The sequence below is a fragment of the Haliotis rufescens genome, unplaced genomic scaffold (genome assembly GCF_023055435.1).
Source record: "Haliotis rufescens isolate VD_foot unplaced genomic scaffold, xgHalRufe1.0.p SCAF_1, whole genome shotgun sequence".
Taxonomy (NCBI): domain Eukaryota; kingdom Metazoa; phylum Mollusca; class Gastropoda; order Lepetellida; family Haliotidae; genus Haliotis; species Haliotis rufescens.
In genome coordinates, this window is record NW_025963779.1 from 23,819,840 (window position 1) to 23,840,137 (window position 20,298).

General features: G+C 40.4%; 1 protein-coding gene across 3 annotated transcripts in view; it reads left to right on the forward strand.

Annotated features, from left to right (window-relative positions):
* The window catches only part of LOC124131641 (solute carrier organic anion transporter family member 5A1-like), a 63,703-nt gene that overhangs the window by 16,832 nt on the left and 26,573 nt on the right, over positions 1 to 20,298 (forward strand). For 2 of the 3 annotated variants that reach the window (XM_046495050.2, XM_046495049.2), the window contains exon 2: positions 12,630 to 13,795. In XM_046495050.2, coding sequence (XP_046351006.1) covers positions 13,015 to 13,795 — 781 coding nt within the window. In that variant the 5' untranslated portion in view covers positions 12,630 to 13,014. Of the gene's footprint in view, positions 1 to 6,045; positions 6,142 to 12,629; positions 13,796 to 20,298 lie in introns of those variants that run through there. The other variant, XM_046495052.2, reaches the window with a different exon arrangement.

Below are 20,298 nucleotides of genomic sequence, written 5' to 3' on the forward strand. Positions count from 1 at the left end.
CTGCTAGTGGGATAGTGAGCTACCACTCTGCTAGTCAGACAGTGAGCTACCACTCTGCTAGTCAGACACAGTTGGTGAGCTACCATTCTGCTAGTCAGACACAGCCAGTGCGCTACCACTCTGCTTGTCAGACACAGCCAGTGAGCTACCACTCTGTTAGTAGCCAGTGAGCTACCGCTCTGCTAGTCAGATAGTGAGCTACCCCTCTGCTAGTCAGACACAGCCAGTGAGCTACCACTCTGCTTGTCTGAGCCTAGTGAAAAGTTGTAAGGTCTTCCCAAATATAATCTGAAATAATTATTGTTTATTGTTTGTATTTGTCTCATGGTGTCTTATCCTAACCCTAATTGTACCAAGTAAGGATAGGTTATATGGTTAATTACAATTAGTTTATATAGGTATAATATATAGGTGAAATACAATTAGGAGCGACAATTCGGTGTAGGTTCTCACACTGTTATCAAGCAACCTGATTTAATTTGCAAGGGTGCATGTTGACATTAAAAGCTAGTTGCATGAAACAAAACCAGGTTGCACCCTGGACTCATAAATTTATCTAAGTTGAACATGTTGAAAGGTAAATGCACAAATTGGTGTAAATAAGTACAATCTGAGATCCCTGATGACTGCCATGTGTCCTGAATTACACATGATGCAGGGATTAGTGATGTAGTATGGTAAATAATGCTTTGAGGAATTGAGAGTGTTCAAAGATCAATCCAGGGTGGATAATTACTGGTTAGTCAGACGCAAATTTGAATTGTTTTACATGCGTCTGGTGTATGTAGACATAAATATTGGGTTGCATTTTTCAGTAACAGGTGCATGTTTTATATAACTAACTCAAGCTCTGCTAACCATGCTAGCATCAGTTCTAAACAAGCCATTTGTGTTAAAACTTCAAACAAAAAGTGAAATTTTATAAAAAAACCTACCTACCAACCCATATCTGTTGGGTCCATGTTCAAATTATATTTCGAGATGTTACAGGTTTTGCTGAATTTGATATAGACTGACTTTACTTTTAACTAGCAAAGGTTGGTTGGGGCCAACTGTAAGCAATCAAAATGTGTTACTTAATATGGCCTCCTCTCTCTCACATCTCCAATCCAATCAAAAATATTCCCATTCTATTCCCCCACCACATCTCCCTAACCCCCTCCATCGTCTCCCTCTCCCACCCCCACCCCCAACTCCACCCCCTAGTATCTGGTGTTCGAGCTTCCTTCTTCCATCTTCCTGACCCTGGCCACATTGCTGCCTTGGTAAGTTTGTCAGTGCTGTCTACACACATGATAACCCATGATAAACCATGGAGATTTTATGCTCATCTGAATTCATGTTTCCAGGACAACTGTACAGTTTTCATTTTGTTCTCTGACTGTACAGTTCTGAACTGTGTGACCAGTGAAGATCCGGGGTAGAATGGGTCTTCAGCAACCCATGCTTGCCGTAAAAGGTGACTATGCTTGTCGTAAGAGGCGACTAACGGGGTTGGGTGACTTGGTTGATGCATGGCATCAATCCCAACTGCATGGATTGATGCTCATGATATCAATCACTGGATTGTCTGGTCCAGACTCGATTATTTAAATAGACCACCATCATATAGCTGGAATATTGCTGAGTGCTGCATTAAACAACAAACCAACCAACAACCAAAGGCTTGTTCAAAGGCCAGCTGTACAGTGCTGATCTGTGCTGATGCCTGATGGCTTGTTTCCAAGCCTGCCACACAGTTTTGATCTCTACTGATGGCATGTTTCCAGGTCAACTGTACAGTGCTGATCTGTGCTGCAGGCATGTTCCCACACCAACTGTCCTTGACACATGCCCCTCCTGTATTTCACTTGTCTCAGATTTGTAAACTTGCAATTATTTCAACCCAGGTAGCATGTTTCCAGGCCGGCCATCTGTATGGATGAGTATGACAGAAGACTTATTCGTGATGGCCTCTGGCAGATTGCACTCTCATGTCCGACATTATGCCAACTATGGATATCTCTTGAAGGCATGTATTATCTTCTTCACAATAACAACTGTGCTGCCTCCCTGAACCCAAGACGTGTTTGTTACAAATAATATTCATTATACCCTTTCATGCTGACGCATTAGGCACTTCCCATTGCAGTAAACTACGGTTATAACGAACACGCTTATAACGAACTGACGGATATAACGAACTTACTTTTTGGTCCCGACTATTTGCTGTAGTTATGCTGTATATATGCTTATAACGAACTACGGTTATAACGAACTAAAATTAGTAGTCCCTATGAGTTCGTTATAACCGTACTTTGCTGTATGTTAAACACATTGTAAGAATTATTGTTAGCTCACCTAGACCAAAGATCCATCCATCCATCCATCCATCCATCCATCCATCCATCAATCAATCAATCCATCCATCCATCCATCCATCCATCCACCCATGGTCCATCCATCCATCCATCCATCCATCCATGATCAATGCATCCGCCCGCCTGCCCATGATTTACTTCTCCAACATGGCTGCAGGAATGAGCCTGATACTGATGAGGATAATTACCAGCACCATCATGGGAACCAGAATTGTTCATTTTTGTAAGAATGAACATGATGAAAGAAGGTTAAAATTATGAAAAATAAGTTTGAATGAGAATCTTGTTAGAAACCACGATGTCTGGGAATATCAAACATTGATATGGATTTGGGTTCAGATTTGATCATGCCACGAAAATTATAGAAACAAGGTCTGACAAGCTTCACCTGAATGCAAGGAACAGTTTTGTGACTCTTTCAGTAAACATTACAATTCTTTGTTGTCTTCATTCAACATGATTTTAGACACAATACACACAGAATATGTAACTGATTATTGATAACCCAACAGGATAATGGTGAGAAAAATTCCAACACTAAGATTGAAGTTGGCCTTCTTGAAAACCCAAATAAACAAGAGTTGCACCTACTTTTTATCTAATACACAATGGATAGTATTGGATGTTGTCACTGAGTGGGAGAGGACATGAATGAAATACTGTTCTCAGTGTAACAGGTGGGGGGATCCACGTTGAAAGAAAGCGGAGTTAGCAGTTGTGTAGCAAATGTACCTTTTAGTGTGCTGCTCAGTGTTTGTACTGCCATAAGTGCAGCTTGAGTCTGACATTTGATTGGGACCAGTATGTTCTTTAGTTTTGTTTTGATCACTGACTCTGGGAGACTCCTACCGGGGCCCAGCTGATCAGTTGGAGCATGTCCTGTAAAGCCATCATTACCCGTCTGCCCCCTCCCCAGGCAGCAGGCAGCCATGGTGATGAACCAGACGGCTGCCCGCAAGTTATCTGACCACCCTGAAGAGAGATCACTGATGTGCTAATTAATTAATCTGGCAGTGTCATATTTCAGTGTTTGGGAAAGGCAAATCAAAGCTGGTCAGTTGAGCATTGATCATTGTTGATCATCGATGTGGTTGAGGCAGTATCTCAGTAATGCTGGTGAATCATCAGTTGAATGAATATTGAGATCATTTAACTAATGAAGGAGTAAGCATATACTCCAAAACGACCATGCTTAATAATATTTACTTCAGTATGTAGAAAAAAGGATCTGATTACAGTCTGTGTCACCGTTAAGCACTTAAGCTCCCAATATATTGCAATACGATTATTTTGCCGATGCACAGCCCTAAGAATTACCCTGTTTTCAATTGGCTATTTTTAGCTGCAGTTTCCCCATTCAGATACATGTATTGGCATCCATAGTCCACTTATAAAGGCCCAGAGTTAACACTAATTAGTATTTACTCTTTGCTATTTTTAGTTTTCCTGTTTGCCTGTTTACCTTATACAAGTGAAGTCTGCCTGTGACTGCATTGCTGTCTGGGGTAGAATAGGTCTTCAGCAACCCATGCTTGCTGTAAAAAGTGACTATGCTTGTCGTAAGAGGCGACTAACGGGATCGGGTGGTCAGGCTCGCTGACTTGGTTAACGCATGTCATTGTATCCCAATTGTGTGGATTGATACTCATAATGTTAATCACTGGACTGTCTGGTCCAGACTTGATTATTTTCAGACCACCGTCATATAGATGGAATATTGCTGAGGATGGTGTTAAACAACAAACAAACAAAATAAGTAACTACAACAATGGTGTTTAAATATAACAAATGAAATATTTAATGTTTTTATTCAATGATTTAGTTTTTCACAGTGACCTGTCGAGCTATAATAATGACCTATAAGTTGAGGTTTCATGAAGACAAATGACCCATTGTGTAAAATTCCCTACCTCACTAACACATAATTAGCTGCCAAAATTAGAAGCGAACAGTCTAGTGGGCACTGACATATATGCACTTAAGTATATTATTTAAATTGGAAACCTAATTTCTGGCATTTCTTTCTATTTTTGGAAGGTAACATGATTGTCCGACCAGAATCATATTTCCTTCCCATGTTTTGAGATAATTACAGAAATTAGATAGGGTTCTTCTTGTGGGGTATCTCAGGAGGGACTTCTACCTGATGAGTACACAGCATGGTCTTCGGGCAGGTCCGCGCCCCCATCCGGGGGACGGTATTATGCTGGCGTTTCTTTACTACATTGTGCATGGCAGACATTGTTCATTTGGAGGTAATCTAATAATTTCTTCAAGTAATTTAGGAAGGTAAGTTGTCTGCGTTAGAGTAAGCTCATGGCTTTCCACTTCTGCGTGGCTCCTCTTGGCTGATCAATAGCAAGTGAATTAAGCTGTGGTGAGCTCACTTCGGACGTGTCGATTATGACGTTGATGATCCGATTAATCAAATTCTACAGAGGTAATGAGGTACCCTGGTGACTGGGAAGATGTATACTGGTGGACTTAAAGGGACATTATCACTTTGGACCTTTTTTTTTGTTACGGTTTCATTGACTGATTGGGTTTCAGGACCGTAAACTGTCTGTTATCGGAAACAATTCCAGTCCAGGGTGTTGTGAGGTAGCACATTGCTCCTACATATCGGTACAACTTAGTTGGTCTCTTTGATCAGTCAATTAAGAATTTATTGGTCGCATCACTTTTTTTCATTAGTAAAGGTGATGATTGTGTTTTAGATTCAAATCATTTAATTAATCACAAGTTTCTTGTAAAGTTCAATGAAATTGATTACTTGTTAAATGGACTAGTAGTGTGATTTTATTGTAAAGGACTCCATACGATATTTGGCCACTGAATTGTTCTTCATGTATTGGTATCTTTTGCACCAGAAGGAATGATATGTGTGGTCAAGACAACCTCACTTCTTTCATAGCTATCACTGACAAATGGAGAGGGAAAATGTGAATTGAAACTTATTATCCCAAAACTTTTGTTCATTGTATTAACATGTCCCCCTTGAAAATTTTGGGGCAGAACAGGTCCCTTAAACCCATTTCTTGCCTACCATGATGATTCTGGGACAGAATAGGTCCCCAGTACCCATTGCTTGACAACCATAGAGTATCTGGGGCAGAATGGACCCCTAGGATCCATGGCTTGCTGGGGCAGAATAGGTCCCTAATTAATACCCATTGATTGCCTACCATGGTGATTCTGGGGCAGAATAGATCCCAATACCCATTCTCATGTCCCATGCAGATTCCTTCTCTGTATTTGTTTCAAACATCTGTAGAACAAGGAATTACTTTTAGTGGCCCATACATGGTTAAGTCTATCAATATGTACAGAAAAGTAAACTGGAGTAGAAATTGGTCATGTGACTTTGTTTAGAAGAGCTCTAAATTTCTTCGTCTTAGCTCTTATATATTTCAACAAAAGTACTATTTTTTCAAATCTCATCTTGAGCAAGCGACTCATCTACTCTTATATCCTATGAGCCTCACATGGGGTTTGTGAGATATAAAAAATAATCAGAGTTTAATTCTAAAATATTTCAGAGCAACAATCAGTGTACCGGTAGTACATGTATTTGAAGGCTCAGAAATTTGACGTGTCATGATGTGCAAGCTGTCAGTGTGGGGACAGCGGAAGGAAGCATGGGCGTGTGACAGGCTCCCAAGGAAGTGTGAGAACACGGTATCAAGTGGGTGATAACTGACGTAACACGCCATGTACACTGCTTTGTTACATGTGGAATGATCCCTCAGAGCAGTGTCTCAGTGACCCGTATTTCACCATGGTAAGAGATAATGTTTACAATAATTGTTTTAAGCCATAAGGCAATATAATCTTGATGCAATAATGCTTGGTTTTCTGCATCATGATGTTTGAGAGATCACCAACTGGGGGGTTATGATTGTTTGAAAAACATGACATCCTGCACTATTGAGAGATAGACATATTAAAGTAGTACTTGAAGACATTTACTACAAAAATACACCTTGTTTGAAGAGACATGGGCATATCCTTTATTCACATGATTCAGGACTCATTCACGACTTTGGATAAGAAAAAGGCTTACTTTCTGTCTTAACAATGATGATTCAGGCCATTGCCAGTGATATATGCCTGCTGTGACCAATGTGAAATACTTGGGTTTCTACACTGTAGAGGATGTGGCATTGTTCATCCAACAGGTCAACATTGTCAGGTTGGCTGTCAACGTGGTGAAGTTTCACAATCTTCAACTTATGATGCTGGAATTTAAGATGATGCATTGCTTCCTGTGTCACGATTCTGTCGTGTCAGATCATACTTTTGTTTTAAACATTCCTCATGTTGGTGAACTGTGCAGTGCACCGATCATCTTTGCTGACACGTGGTACTGTTGAAGATGTTGAGAGTTGCTGATCCAATAGGGACAAATAAGAGAATCTCACCCCAGTGTCTTTTGATGACAGAGGTCAAACTAAAATTTGCATTTTTCAGCCAACGATGCTAATATCAGTAAAACCACCCAGATATGCATGAATTCTTCAAAACAGACTTCTGATGAGTCAACCAATGTCAGCTTGACTCTTGTCATTCACTCTTCAGTGAGAGCAACACCTAGTTCATAGAGTGTGGTGGTGGATTTTGAAGTTGACTTACACGACTGCCCATGACGTCCCAGATGTGATGAATGGGGCAAAGGTCAGCACTGAGTGCAGGGCCATGGCATGTCATGGTTGTTTTGTTGTTTGGGGGAATTTGGTCACGATCTGGACTGATGAGCATGTGCGTCATCACATCTTGATAGATTAAACATTTCCCAACACATTGTGCAAATGGCACAATGATGTTGTCCTGACAGTATTGACCTGTAACTCTGCCTCAGGCAATATGGCGCATAGTTCGGCCAGTCATTGTGATACCACCCATACCATTAGAGACCCGCCCTCAGAATGATCATACTTTACGATGGCAACGTCCTTAAAACACTCATTAGGACGTCTCCAAACTCGATTCCTTCGGTCATGAAAGTCAAGAATAAACCTCAATTCGTCAAAATACATGACATAAGCCCAACGTCGATGATCCCACTGCTGATGTTCTCTATGCCACTAACGCCTCTGCTTCAAATGACGTGCAGTAAGTTGTGAAACGACACGTGGACGTCGTACACGCAAATGCCATCTGTGAAGCCGATTTCACGCCGTTTGGGCATGTACCTTTACACCAGTTGCCTTGTGCAACCAGTCTCTTATTGGAGAGGCAGTTTGCAACCGATTTCTTAATGCCATCATTTTGACTAAGCTCTCGTGTTGCCCTTGGGTGTCAAGAGTGGCGTCGATCATTGACATTTTGTGTTTGTTGGTATTGGGCCCACAATCTGCTGATGACAGATTGAGGAACGTGCAGAGTTTGGGCAACAATATTCTGATGTGTGCCCACCTGCAGCATATCTATGTCACATAAATGTTTAGCACGTTGCAAACGTAGCATGATCAATGCTGTTGCTTCCTTAATTAATTAATGTGTTTAATAAAGCACCTTTGAGCGTTTGGTAACAAGAAAAGTGTCTGCTCACAACCCAGTCTAAGTGACAAGGGTAAGTCTGGCGTATCACCCCTTGCACGTGCATGAGGTCACATGCTTCATGACTGTCACAATGTTTTCTGTTTTTCCTGTTTTCATCGCCAGAGAGTGGTGTAATTTCCGAAAGTTTCGCCTCAAAGCAAAATATCCCCTTCCTTCTTTGCATAGTATATTTTATATCAAAAGACACAAGTATATCATATATCAAGAGTTTTAGACATTGATGAGGGGTGATATATTTGATATCAAATGACACAAGGTCTGTTAAGCGTTGGGATGCAGTTTCATTCTGTTACCAGATTCACCCCGATTGTGTTCATAGGTTTGTCAGCTTGTGGTCTTCAACAAAGTAGTAAATATCTGAGACCTGCATGGCTTCTGGCTTATCTCCCACATCAAGATGACATGCCATAATATAACTGAAATCCCATTCAAAGTGGTGTTAAACCAAGCTTGCTCCCTCTCTCTCTCCCTTTCCCTTGATGTCCTTAGCTGTGCCTGAGATTCAGGCCATATTTCTGCGCTGGCATGCTCAGTTCTAACCAAGTGGAATAAAATGAGGAAAATAAATCACCATATTCCCCTTTTATGTGATATACTTGACATTATGTTATTCCCTCTCAGATGACCCTTTTGCTGAAGGTTGGTCAGGCTGCTGACTTGGTTGATGCATGTCATCGATCCCAATTGTGTGGATCGATGCTCATGATGTCAATCACGGGATTGTCTGGTCCAGACTCGATTATTTACAGACCGCCATCATATAGCTGGAATATTGCTGAGTGCGGCGTAAAACAACAAACCAACCATCTTTTGCTGAACATCATACCAACTTGTCTGTCACAAAATGGCGATACCCAGGAACGTTTTTTTCAAACAGCACATCCTGCTTCTTTATGAAGGGGTAGATTTAACAACAAATTTGTATGTAGCCAATTACATTGTAACATCATATATAAAGAACGGATTCTTTATTTCTCTTCCTGAATTGCTTACTATTGCAATTTCAACTTTGATATTTGTTATGCTTAGTTCGTTTGGTTTCATCAATATTTCATTTCTAGCACTGTATGAACTGTATGTGTGTGCATGCAAACAATCTGTGCTAAATGACGCTCACAGACAAAATGATGGATTTATGACTCTGTCCGGGAAATGAATAGGGCATTGAATGTTTGATAACCTAATGATTGGAGAATTGGACATCATTTCCCAGATGGCCCTGTGCCACGCCCATCCACAGCGCATCCACCCCGCAATCAATAATCTCTTTTATCTTACCATTAATGTTTAAGTTTGGTAAATTTGTGTAACAATACGACATGGTGTTGCACTACCTATTGTTCTGCGGAGTGTTTGCACATGAAAGTCATGGTGACTGATAAATGCCAGATTTGCTCTGAAATCCTATGTAATTGAATGAGAAAAGAGGATTAAAAAATGTTGAACATTTTGTGCTCTGGAATCCATGGCAGTGTGATCCTCCGGATTGGCGACAGAGTCTCTGTGCAGAAGTATCGTCTCGTTGATTATTTCCTATTAGTGATCATTGATGGTTGATCACTTATGATGGGATTTGTTGCATAGAACATTTGTGAACTTGGGCACAGAGGCATTAATCTATACTTTGATGTGCTGATTGGGTTTCGTTCTGGTCACCACTATACAATCAATATTATCACTCGATTGGGTTCTGTTGCGGAGAGCAGTTGCCAGGAACTCGTTGCTTCTGTTTTGGAAATTGTTAACAGTGACATAATGAAATGTTGAACCTTGGCTTCTGGACTCGCTTGCCACAGGTAAGACATGTTCCTCATGTACAGGTAGGATGTGGAAGAACAAGTCTGTCAACCATGGATTGATTTTGTCTTGGTCGGGTTTAGGCCATCAACAGTACCTCTTGTTTGTTTTCAACTGTATGTCTATGTCATGTACATCAATGGTTCATGGTTTTTTTAAATGAAGTCATTATTGTTTCATGAATATGAAGCCAGTTTTTGCTGTATCAACATCTTATCTTGGCTGCGTGTATTTTATGCTCGACCTGCTGTATCTATCATCCTACCTGAAACCTTGTCCTCTGAAGAGACATACACGTGAATACACAATGAATGGGGGCAAAGGTGGCCCAACCATCTTAAGGCCCAACAATTCACAGTGCTGAGTTGGGTCCTTTGGGCACACCAGAAATCTATGATTGTGGGTTCAAATCCCAGTTCACCCTGATTTTGTTTCTTGGTTTGTCAGCTTCATATGTGTGTTCATTGGTATCACTGAAGTGGAAAATGACTAAAACCTGCATCGTTCTGGAATCTCCTCCCACTTGAAGCTGACATGCCGTCATATATAAATACTGTTGTAAAAGATGTAAACCTCACTCACTCACTCACTCACTCACTCACTCACTCACAAGTTTAGAAGCCTGCAACAGGGAGAATTTAGTGACATGATGAGACGTAAGCTTGATGGAACAGTCACGTGACTGCTGCTGTCAATATGGAAAACTAAATTGCCTTTGTCCAACAAAACAATTCTAGCTACCAGTTACCAGGTTCTGATATAGTAACATCTCATGTATGGTTGAACACGAACCTTATTGTTCTTTTCCCCATGTGTACAGTATCTGCAACGCAGTACCACATGTTGGATGACCTTGAGGGATCACTGTGACCTTGTTGAATTTGGTGTTTTGAGGCAAAAAGTATGCCATGAATGTATGTGTTATTCTTTGTCATGTGGAAAATATCATGTGTATCAAGAACAGGTGTCTCAAGAACAGGTGTTGACGATCATAACTACTTTTTTGGGTGTTTGCATGTTCAGGTGATGAATAATTAATGAAATGAATAAACATTAATTGCTTCCATGGGAATATTTGCAACATAGGGATATGATCATAAAATGTTAAGCTGATGCTGTGCTGTCATGTGTGAACCTTTGTGTTGGAGGTGAGTGTTGTGTGTTGGGTGAGTGGTGTGTGTGGGGTGAGTTAGTGATGGTGTGTGTGAGGGAGTTAGTGATGTGAATGGTGAGTTAGTGATGGGTGTGAGGTGAGTTAGTGATGTGTGTGTGAGGTGAGCTAGTGATGTGTGTGAGGTGAATTAGTGATGTTGTGTGTGATGTGAGCTAGTGATGGTATGTGTGAGGTGAGTTAGTGATGGGTGTGAGGTTAGTTAGTGATGTGTGTGAGGTGAGGTTAGTTAGTGATGTGTGTGAGGTGAGTTAGTGATGTTGTGTGAGGTGAGTTAGTGATGTGTGTGGGGTGAGTTAGTGATGTTGTGTGTGAGGTGAGTTAGTTATGTTGTGTGTGAGGTGAGTTAGTGATGTGTATGAGTTGAGTTAATGACAATGTGTGCAAGGTGAGTTAGTGATGTCTGTGAGGTGAGTTAGTGATGTGTGTGAGGTGAGTTAGTGATGTGTGTGAGGTGAGTTAGTGATGTGTGTGAGGTGAGTTTGTGATGTTGTGTGAGAGGTGTTAGTGATGTGTGTGAGGTGGACGAGAGGTCGGTCACATGACCGCAAAATTGACGTTCATAAGTGTATGAACGACACAATTTGACGTTCATACGTTTTTCGTCAGACCATGTTCTTGAAATGACGTAAACACTGACGGACTACTTCCACATTCCTCTGGAAACCCATGGGAATTGCCTAGCACGAAAACATACATAATCGTTCTTTCTGATCATTTAGAACCTATATTCTTGGTCTCAGCGTTTCAGTATACATTGAGAAATGTTAGAGAGCGTGACTGCATGATTGTTCACGAATATCCTCGCTGCGGATCATCCAAATGAACAAACGAAGAAATGCTCATCTAAACTATCGTAGTATCGACTCAATCCGTAGAGCAATCTATGAATTTACCTTTGTGTCTGTTTGACGCTTCTTTATTCACCTTTCAATGATCGGCCAGTTGATCAATGATAACTAACACATGTAACCGCCACAGGTTCAGTAACAACTTCGGAAATCTCTCCCGTCACGTTTATCGTGACGGCCAATTTTGACGTCTTGTACTTGATGTAAATGTATTACGACTCGCTGTTATTGTGACTGACTTACTGAGGTAGTTCTTTACGGACCTCTCTCATCTAATGAGGATATGATTTGAATACGTGTTGTGTAAGATGTTTCTGAAGAGCAAGTTGTGCATCCATACGCTCATGTAACCTCTCTTTTTGAGGAACTATTTTATTCCGCGATATAGCTGGTTGTTGTATGGCTGTCAGTTTAAACATAGTCTCATGTACTAAATAAAATTGTGTTGAGATCTTGGCTTACATCCTTTGAGGTAAGAAATTGTGATAAATGTCGCAAGCTCCAACGTTCATACAGTTTGGCCCTCACTCTATGAAGGTTCATACTCCAATGAACTCACACAAAGTGAAGGTCAATTCTTAAATGTGTTTAGTTATGATGTGTGAGTTGTGTTGAGTCGTGATGTTCATTTTGGTTCAGATCTTTACCCAGTGCCCTTTGCTGAGTCGTGGTCCAGTGTAATATACTGTTAGGTTATGTCCCTTTGTCATTCCAGGATCTGCTGATACCAGTGATCCCAGATAATTATGTCAACAGCATATCAGTACCTTTACTCGTTGGTTTCCCCAAAGTCATCATCCATATTCCATTCATTCAATATATTGAATGGCAAAATTGCAAACGCTTTAATGATGAATATGTTGTTCATGTGTATGTCTTCTTTTTCAGAAATGGCAATCTTGCAGAACAGATAATACGAAGATGGGGCAGAGGTGAAAGCAACACCCTCCTCTCCCCATGACCACAGATCTGGACAGCCAAACCAGCTCATCTTACTGACTGACAAGCTCCACAGCCAAACCAGCCTGTCTATCTGACCAAAACCACTGGACCAATATATTCATTTATATATAACAAAGTATATTTTCCCTAGATTCTTATCTTATAACACTATTTTGTACATCAGCTACATATCTTTACATAAGAAGCATTTAATCAACAATTTACACATAGATAAGAAACACATCACTAAGATAAGTGAAGGGTTTCCTGTTACTTCGTGACACAAAAGTGTGACAAGCGTCCCGAAATACTGGAATCCCCAGACGGTGCAATGTCTACGGTGTACACAGTACGTGAAAGCTGGGGTGGTCCGAGTGGCCTTGACCCCCAGGTCAGCTTCGAGAGTTCCAACAGCGGGTACTCCATTAGCAGTCAGACTCAGTTCCTCAAAGGGAGGACGGAAAAAGACGACTACATCGAGTGTAAACTCCGCAGAGAAACAGGCAGCAAGGACAAGAACCTAAGCAATGAGTGCGGAATTGGTACTATCCGACCAAAGTGTTTAAAACATTGCGCCAATATCAAATTGTTTGTGTTTTTCATGTGTGTGCTTCTAACGATTGCTACAAGCTTATCGACTGGCTACCTGAACAGTGTCATAACGACGATTGAGAAGAGGTTTGAGATCGGCAGTTCAATATCAGGGCTTATCGCAGCTTCGTATGAATTTGGGTCCCTAGTTGCTGTTATTTTTGTAAGTTATTTAGGCGGCAGGAGACATATACCAAAATGGATTGGCTTCGGCATTATTTTCATGGGAATCGGGGCACTACTTTTTGCAATGCCACATATCATTGGGCCAAAATACACCGTCCACAATGGCTATGATGTGTCGAATAAGACTGATGTCAGTATTTGCAAGCGTCCAGAAGCAAATAAAGGAGGTTATTTTTCAACAGATTGTATAGATGAGAATTCTGGGAACTGGATGTATGTGTTGATACTGGTTGTGGCACAGATATTTATTGGGACTGGAGGCACACCAATTTTGACCCTTGGAACGACTTATGTTGATAATCACGTAGTCAAGGAAAAGGCACCCGCTTACCTAGGTAAGTTGATTTTATAATTTTCATTTGCTTTGTAACCATTGTAACACAAATGATTTTGATTTCCATAAAATGATTCATCAGTTGCAGTGTTCAAAATCAAGCCAAGGTGTCTTTGTGATATGCCCAATGTCATCTTCCCAAGGTAATTGAGTTACTGACTATAAAAGTCCAGTTTCCACGAGCGAGGCAGGATTTTCTGGGCTCAGTCGTAGAGCTTTTACGAATTTTGTCCCTTCTATGTCCCTCCTATTGACCAATCAGATTCCACCTCTCATGTCACTTGCATTTGCTTCAAGCAAAGACGATATGATCCGTGATCTAGATCTATTTGCATCAAATCCAGGAGCACCTTGATTACAATGATTTGGAAAATATCTGTTGAAGCCCAGTTGATGGTACACATGCTTTGCAAATCCTGCAGTCGACGGAAATCTGCACATTGAAATCCATGCTGTTTATTTCATTTCACAATTTTGATTGGACTATGTGTACACTCGTTAGTCCAGCCAAAATTTAACTCCGGAATTCCAGCCTAGTTTGGCAAGGGTGGAAACTGGACTTTTGTAGTCAGTTAACTGCCCAATGTTGGAAGTAAAACAATAAGGGCCTCCCTAGATTCAGAGACTAGCAGTAGAACTCAAGGACGCCAGTACCCTAGTTCATTTCGAACACTGAGTTGTATAAGGCTGAAAGATTCTGATTCATCGGTGCATGTGATTTCAATCATGTGATACAAGACATGCATTTGTATTTAGAAAATAAGTAACAAGCTATGAGGTACTACAGATTATATGTCCCGAGTGAATGAATGGTGTTAATTGCGAGCTTTGGCAAGGCTGTCCTTCACCAGGCACAGATAATCCGTAATTCAGAGTTTCGAGTAGGTATTTCTATTTATCATCCAAAACTGGTTCCCACATTGTAGATATCGCTGCAATGAAATTGCATCACAATGCTTTACAGACCATTGTGACGTCTTGGTAACCATGACATGACAAACAAATGACATCACTAATGGCTCTGCTATTGAAGCTGTTAGCAGTACTTTTTACACTAAGACACTGCTGATTACTGTCTACAAACTGAAAAAGTTGGAAGAATGATGTTGGATGATAAATAAAATCTCACCCTCATAGCTTTTGATATCAAATATATCAAGTATTACCCATTGACAAGAGAGAGAAAAAGAAGGAAGAAAAGCATAAAATCTCAACCCCTCAGAGAAACTTCATTGAAAACAACCTGTTGTTCAGATGGCGTAAAGTAATCAATTTGTGACACCATGAACTCTGGATGACATCATATATTTTTCTCAGCACTGAAGTACTGTGGTGTCATATGGCTTCAAATGACCAATCTTCTATGAGAATCGGTGACATGCCTATGAGCAAACATCAGAAAGTTATTGTCCATGATCATTCTACCCTTATGGGTAATATGTAGATTATTGAACTTCATGATTGTCTGGAAACTTTGAAATTTTAGCTTTATCGTATGTAGTAGATAACTGTGTCTGATTGTGAGACTGTTTGTCTTTAAGTAACAGGAATATCAAAAAGCTAAAGTGATTTTTAGAAAAGAATCGGCTTTTGTTTTTCTGTTATGTCAAAATTAGTGTCTATTTACGTAAGTTTTCCCCCGACACTGTTGATTGTTTTTTATTGTACGGTTCGCAGAGTGTTGTGATGCACATTCTTGGTATATCATCCACTCATATTTCCATTACTCGTGGATTGGTCATCGGGTCCAACTGACTCATACATACTTATTGAAATTGAAAACGGTAACGTCAAGTAGGTTCTGTAACACATTACATTTCGATTCCTGATAATGCTGATGCTGTCAGTTGTTAATGGTTAAATAATGTTTCTTTCTGAAAGTGACTTTAGCGTTTAGCAGCTATTTGTTCATGTTTTGTTGATACAAGATGTCATATTAATTTTTTTTAAATTACCAATCCTTTGAAAGTTGCATTGCAGGAAGAAAGCTAATAATCATTTTCCCATTTGACACTGTTGAGATAGTGAAACAAACAGATTAGAATTGAAAAGTTTATAAAGAGGAAATAGCCTAAGTGTGGGTTATGAGGTACAGAACAAGCTTTGACTGGAATCAGAAGCCCCGTAGACGACATACATGTGGAACTTGGGGTAGGGTGGATGGTCATATGGTATTGGGTAGCCTAGTTGTTCAAGTGTTTGCTTGTCAGGCCAAATGCCTGGGTTTGAGTCCCCACATGGGTGATACACATTAATGTGTGAAGCCTGTTCCTGTTGTCACTCCCAGGGGCGGTCGGTAGCCTAGTGGTTAAAGCATTCGCTCGTCACGCCGAAGACCCGGGTTCGATTCCTGACATGGGTACAATGTGTGAAGCCCATTTCTGGTGTCCCCCGCCATGATATTGCTGGAATATTGCTAAAAGCGGCGTAAAACCAAACTCACTCACTCACACACTCACACACTCACACACTCACACACTCACACTCACTGTTGTCACTTGCCATGTTGTCATGGCAATGGCTGCCATATTGCTAAAAGCAGCATAAAGCCATACTTACTCGCACACCCACTCACGGCCCTATTGTAATTAACCTATCCCATAGAATTCACACACTTCACTTTATCACTTGAGCATGTTTGTTTTCCAGTGACACCTAGATACTGATGAAACAAACATGGACAAACATTGCCTTACCTGAGTCAATATTGTCACGCAAGTAGTTAATCAAAACATTCGTAACCATCGGCATGATGAGACCGCCTCCGTGATCTAGTAGACAGAGCTTCTGCCCGGAGACCGGAAGGTTGGTGGTTCAGTCAGAGGCCACATCCTAGCGATAGACCTTTAAAGATGGTACTTGTTGTTTCCCTGTCTGGCGCTGGGCATTAAAGGGATAAATCAAGGTATACTCTAGTATTGGTGAGTCAGTGTAATGCGTTTGTGTGGGTTAAAACTGTGGCATCATGGTATCTCTGTGGGCTGGCACTATAAAAGCTGGATTGGCCTAGACTACACATGCACGTCACTATGTAAGTGCAATAATGCGATGGTAGACCCTATTTCACCTCACTCCCCCTCACCTCATAACTAGAACCCTGAATATCCGGGTTGGAATAGGTCTTCAGCAACCCTTGCTTGTCCTGAAAGGCGACTATGCTTTTTGTAAGAGGCAACTAATGGGATCAGGCGGTCAGGCTCGTTGACATGGTTAATGTCATTGTATCCCAATTGGGTGGATCGATGCTCATGATGTCAATCACTGGATGTTCTGGTCCAGACTCGATTATTTACAGACCGCCATCATATAGCGGGAATATTGCTTAGCATGCTTAGTGCAGCATTAAACAACAAACAAACAAACTAACAAACAAACAAACAAACAAAGCCTTCCTAACCATCGAGGACATGACCATAAATGGCGTTGATTGTGACCATGTATATCTTCTTCCTGATACCAAGCACTTTTTGGCAAGTTATCATGGAACAGTCAAGTCTTCCGCCACTGAGACAAAGTAAACAGACATCCATTGTTTCTTGTCTTGGCTTGAGAGCAGACTTGTATGATGCATGTGTTCTTTAAGCACTCTTTTCTTCTCGCCGGAAGTTTGATCAATAATTGATGCACAAGGCTCCTGTGAATGCAGACCATATGGGGATGACGCTTCATCTTATCTTGCTCCTGGCAAATTATTGACAAACTTGGTTATCATTTCTTTTTCAAAGCTAATGATAGTATGCTAAAGAGCACCCCCAGATATTCTCTAGTCAATAGATCAGATGTTTGTGTTTTCAATCTACTTTTTTGAATGTTGAAGTATATTTTTAATATGACATCACTAAATTCAGTTTGAAACTAAATACATAGGATGCCAACAAGATTGCTCCATAAGTCCTGGAATTATTTTCTGCTAACAACATAATATTGCCATTGTTACTAGGTTACTGAAATTTGTTATGTGGAATGGAAAATGAGTTTGGCCTAATGAGTAGTCATTGTGGTATTTTTTTGGTCAACATTTTCAATTTATTTGATCACCCGACTGAAATTAAAGTGAGTTTATGTTGTGTTTTGCCCTTTGTTTGTTAGAACTGAAAATATCTTCTCCAAATCAACTGAACATATCAATATCGTTTTCACATAACATTTTCTGCATGTGCCTAGCTACAATGGAATAATCTTTTCATTTTGAAAATTTCAAAATGGCCACCACAGCATTATTTGATTTTTGGAAATGTTCCCTTAATCTATTTACAAGCAATCTAATATTCATTTATTCCGATGAAGTAGTTTATTGCTCAGAATTGATATTTTCATTGTTTGACAGTTTACCATTTACCATTTATTTAAGCAGCGATCATAAATAACACAAGGTAAACTTATGTGAAGGCTGATGAGGATATTTTTAAAACTTTAAGATTTATGAAAATGAACAATATTGTGTCCAATTATCACGATTATTGTGTGTTTTTTTGTCTTTTGTACAATATAACTAGTTTAATACATTCTCACCCATTAATGCTTTATCACTAAGTAAAGGTGAGCTTCTGTACCTGTGGTACTCATATTTTAATTATGATTTATAGATTTTTGCAAATCAATAAGATTGGGTTTGGACAAATTATTTTATTTTTTTGTGAAGCCCAACATGTTCATATTTTGTTTGCATAAAGTTGTTTGTATGGATTGGTTTAGTTGAGTGTTGATACTGTTTGAAGTGCAGGATGTTTAGCGTGCTTACAGCAGCATGGCTACATTTACTTTTGAGAAGGCTTAGATTTCCTTATGAGATCATTGCTGTTGCCAGGGATCACATACAATGCATATGATCAATTAATATTTAAAAATAGTTACTTTTTGAGTGAAGTATTAGTTGTTGTGTTTTATGTTTCTAATACATCAAGGATTGAGTGGTCAGACAAATGTATATAAATTTAAACTAATGCTTTTTGCTCCAGTCAGTCGAATCTGCCTGCCTCTCCCCACCACCCCAACCCCCAAGAATTATGAAAAAAAGCAGTGTTGCCCCCCTCTCAAAGTGCATGTTGTTGCATGTGTTGCATTTTGCTGCATGTTGTATTTCAATTTTCAGACAAGATATAGCGTTGTGGCTGTGTTGCCTGGGTAACGTATTCTCATACATTCATGGCTGTCCTGCCTATTGTTCTTGCTTGTACTAGTAATCATGGTAATGGTCTCCTCTGGACTGTGGTGTTCTTACCCTTTTTTTAACAGCGATTGAAATTGGCACTAGTCCTATTAAGGAAGAGAATTTATTGATATCAACTTCTTTGTTATTAAGAACACAATGTTTCGAAGTATATCCTCCTTCATCAGGTTAGTAAATGACCCGTGAAGATCCGGGGTGGAATAGGTCTTCAGCAACCCATGCCTGCCGTAAAAGGCGAGTATGCTTGTCGTAAGAGGCGACTAACGGGATCGGGTGGTCAGACTCGCTGACTTTGTTGATGCATGTCGTCGATCCCAATTGGGTGGATCAATGCTCATGATGTTAGTCACTGGATTGTCTGTTCCAGACTCGATTATTTACAGACCGCCGTCATATAGCTGGAATATTGCTGAGTGTGGCGTTAAACAACAAACAAACAGCTATGAGGCAGAGGACAACGTTTCGGAGTATGTAATTACTCCTTCAGCAATTAAGAAGTTGACATCCATAAATTCTCTTCCTTATGTGTATCACTTCTAAATGCCTTTCAAAGACTTGACTAGCCCTGTTGTCCTTGCCAAACTGCCCAATAGTTAAGGTATCAGAAATTTGCCATTTTCAAGGGTTTTGCTGTATGTAATTATAAGGACTAGTGGACTACAAATGGTAGTTTCTATCGCTGTTAAACCTGAAAGGATGTAGGCAATGTATTAAACAATGGTCTGATGATCTCACAAGATCACTCACTGGAAGTCATTTATACATTTCTCTGCCAGAAGACATTCTTCTCAAGAAAACAGACCGCCTCCGTGGTCTTGCGGTAGAGCTGAAGGTCTGTGGCTGTGTCATACCAAAAGACGTTAAAAAATGGTACTTGTTGTTACCCTGTCTGGCACTCGTCATTAAGGGGCTAAAACAAGGACTGGTCGGCTCGGAGTCGGTATGCTGTGTCTGAGTGGGGTATTCATGTTAAACTGCGGCATGGTAGCTCAGTGAGCTAGCACTATTAATTGGCATCAGTCCGGACTAGCTAGTACAGGCAGCACCCCCCCCCCCCCCCCCCCCCCCACACACACACACACACACACACACACACCCCACGTCACTGTATAAGTGCAACAATCTTGGACGTGACGTTAAACCCAATTTCACCTCACCTCTCAAGAAAACATAGGACCATGGTGACAGTCCAGTACAGTCCAACCTTGTATATGGCATTAAGTGTCTGAAGAGGCCTTGAAGAGGCATTGAATTTGGCAACAATTGTTAACTTTGCTTTGAAATAATGCAGAGAGGTATCAAATTGGAGTAAAAGACCTGATTTTCATGAGATT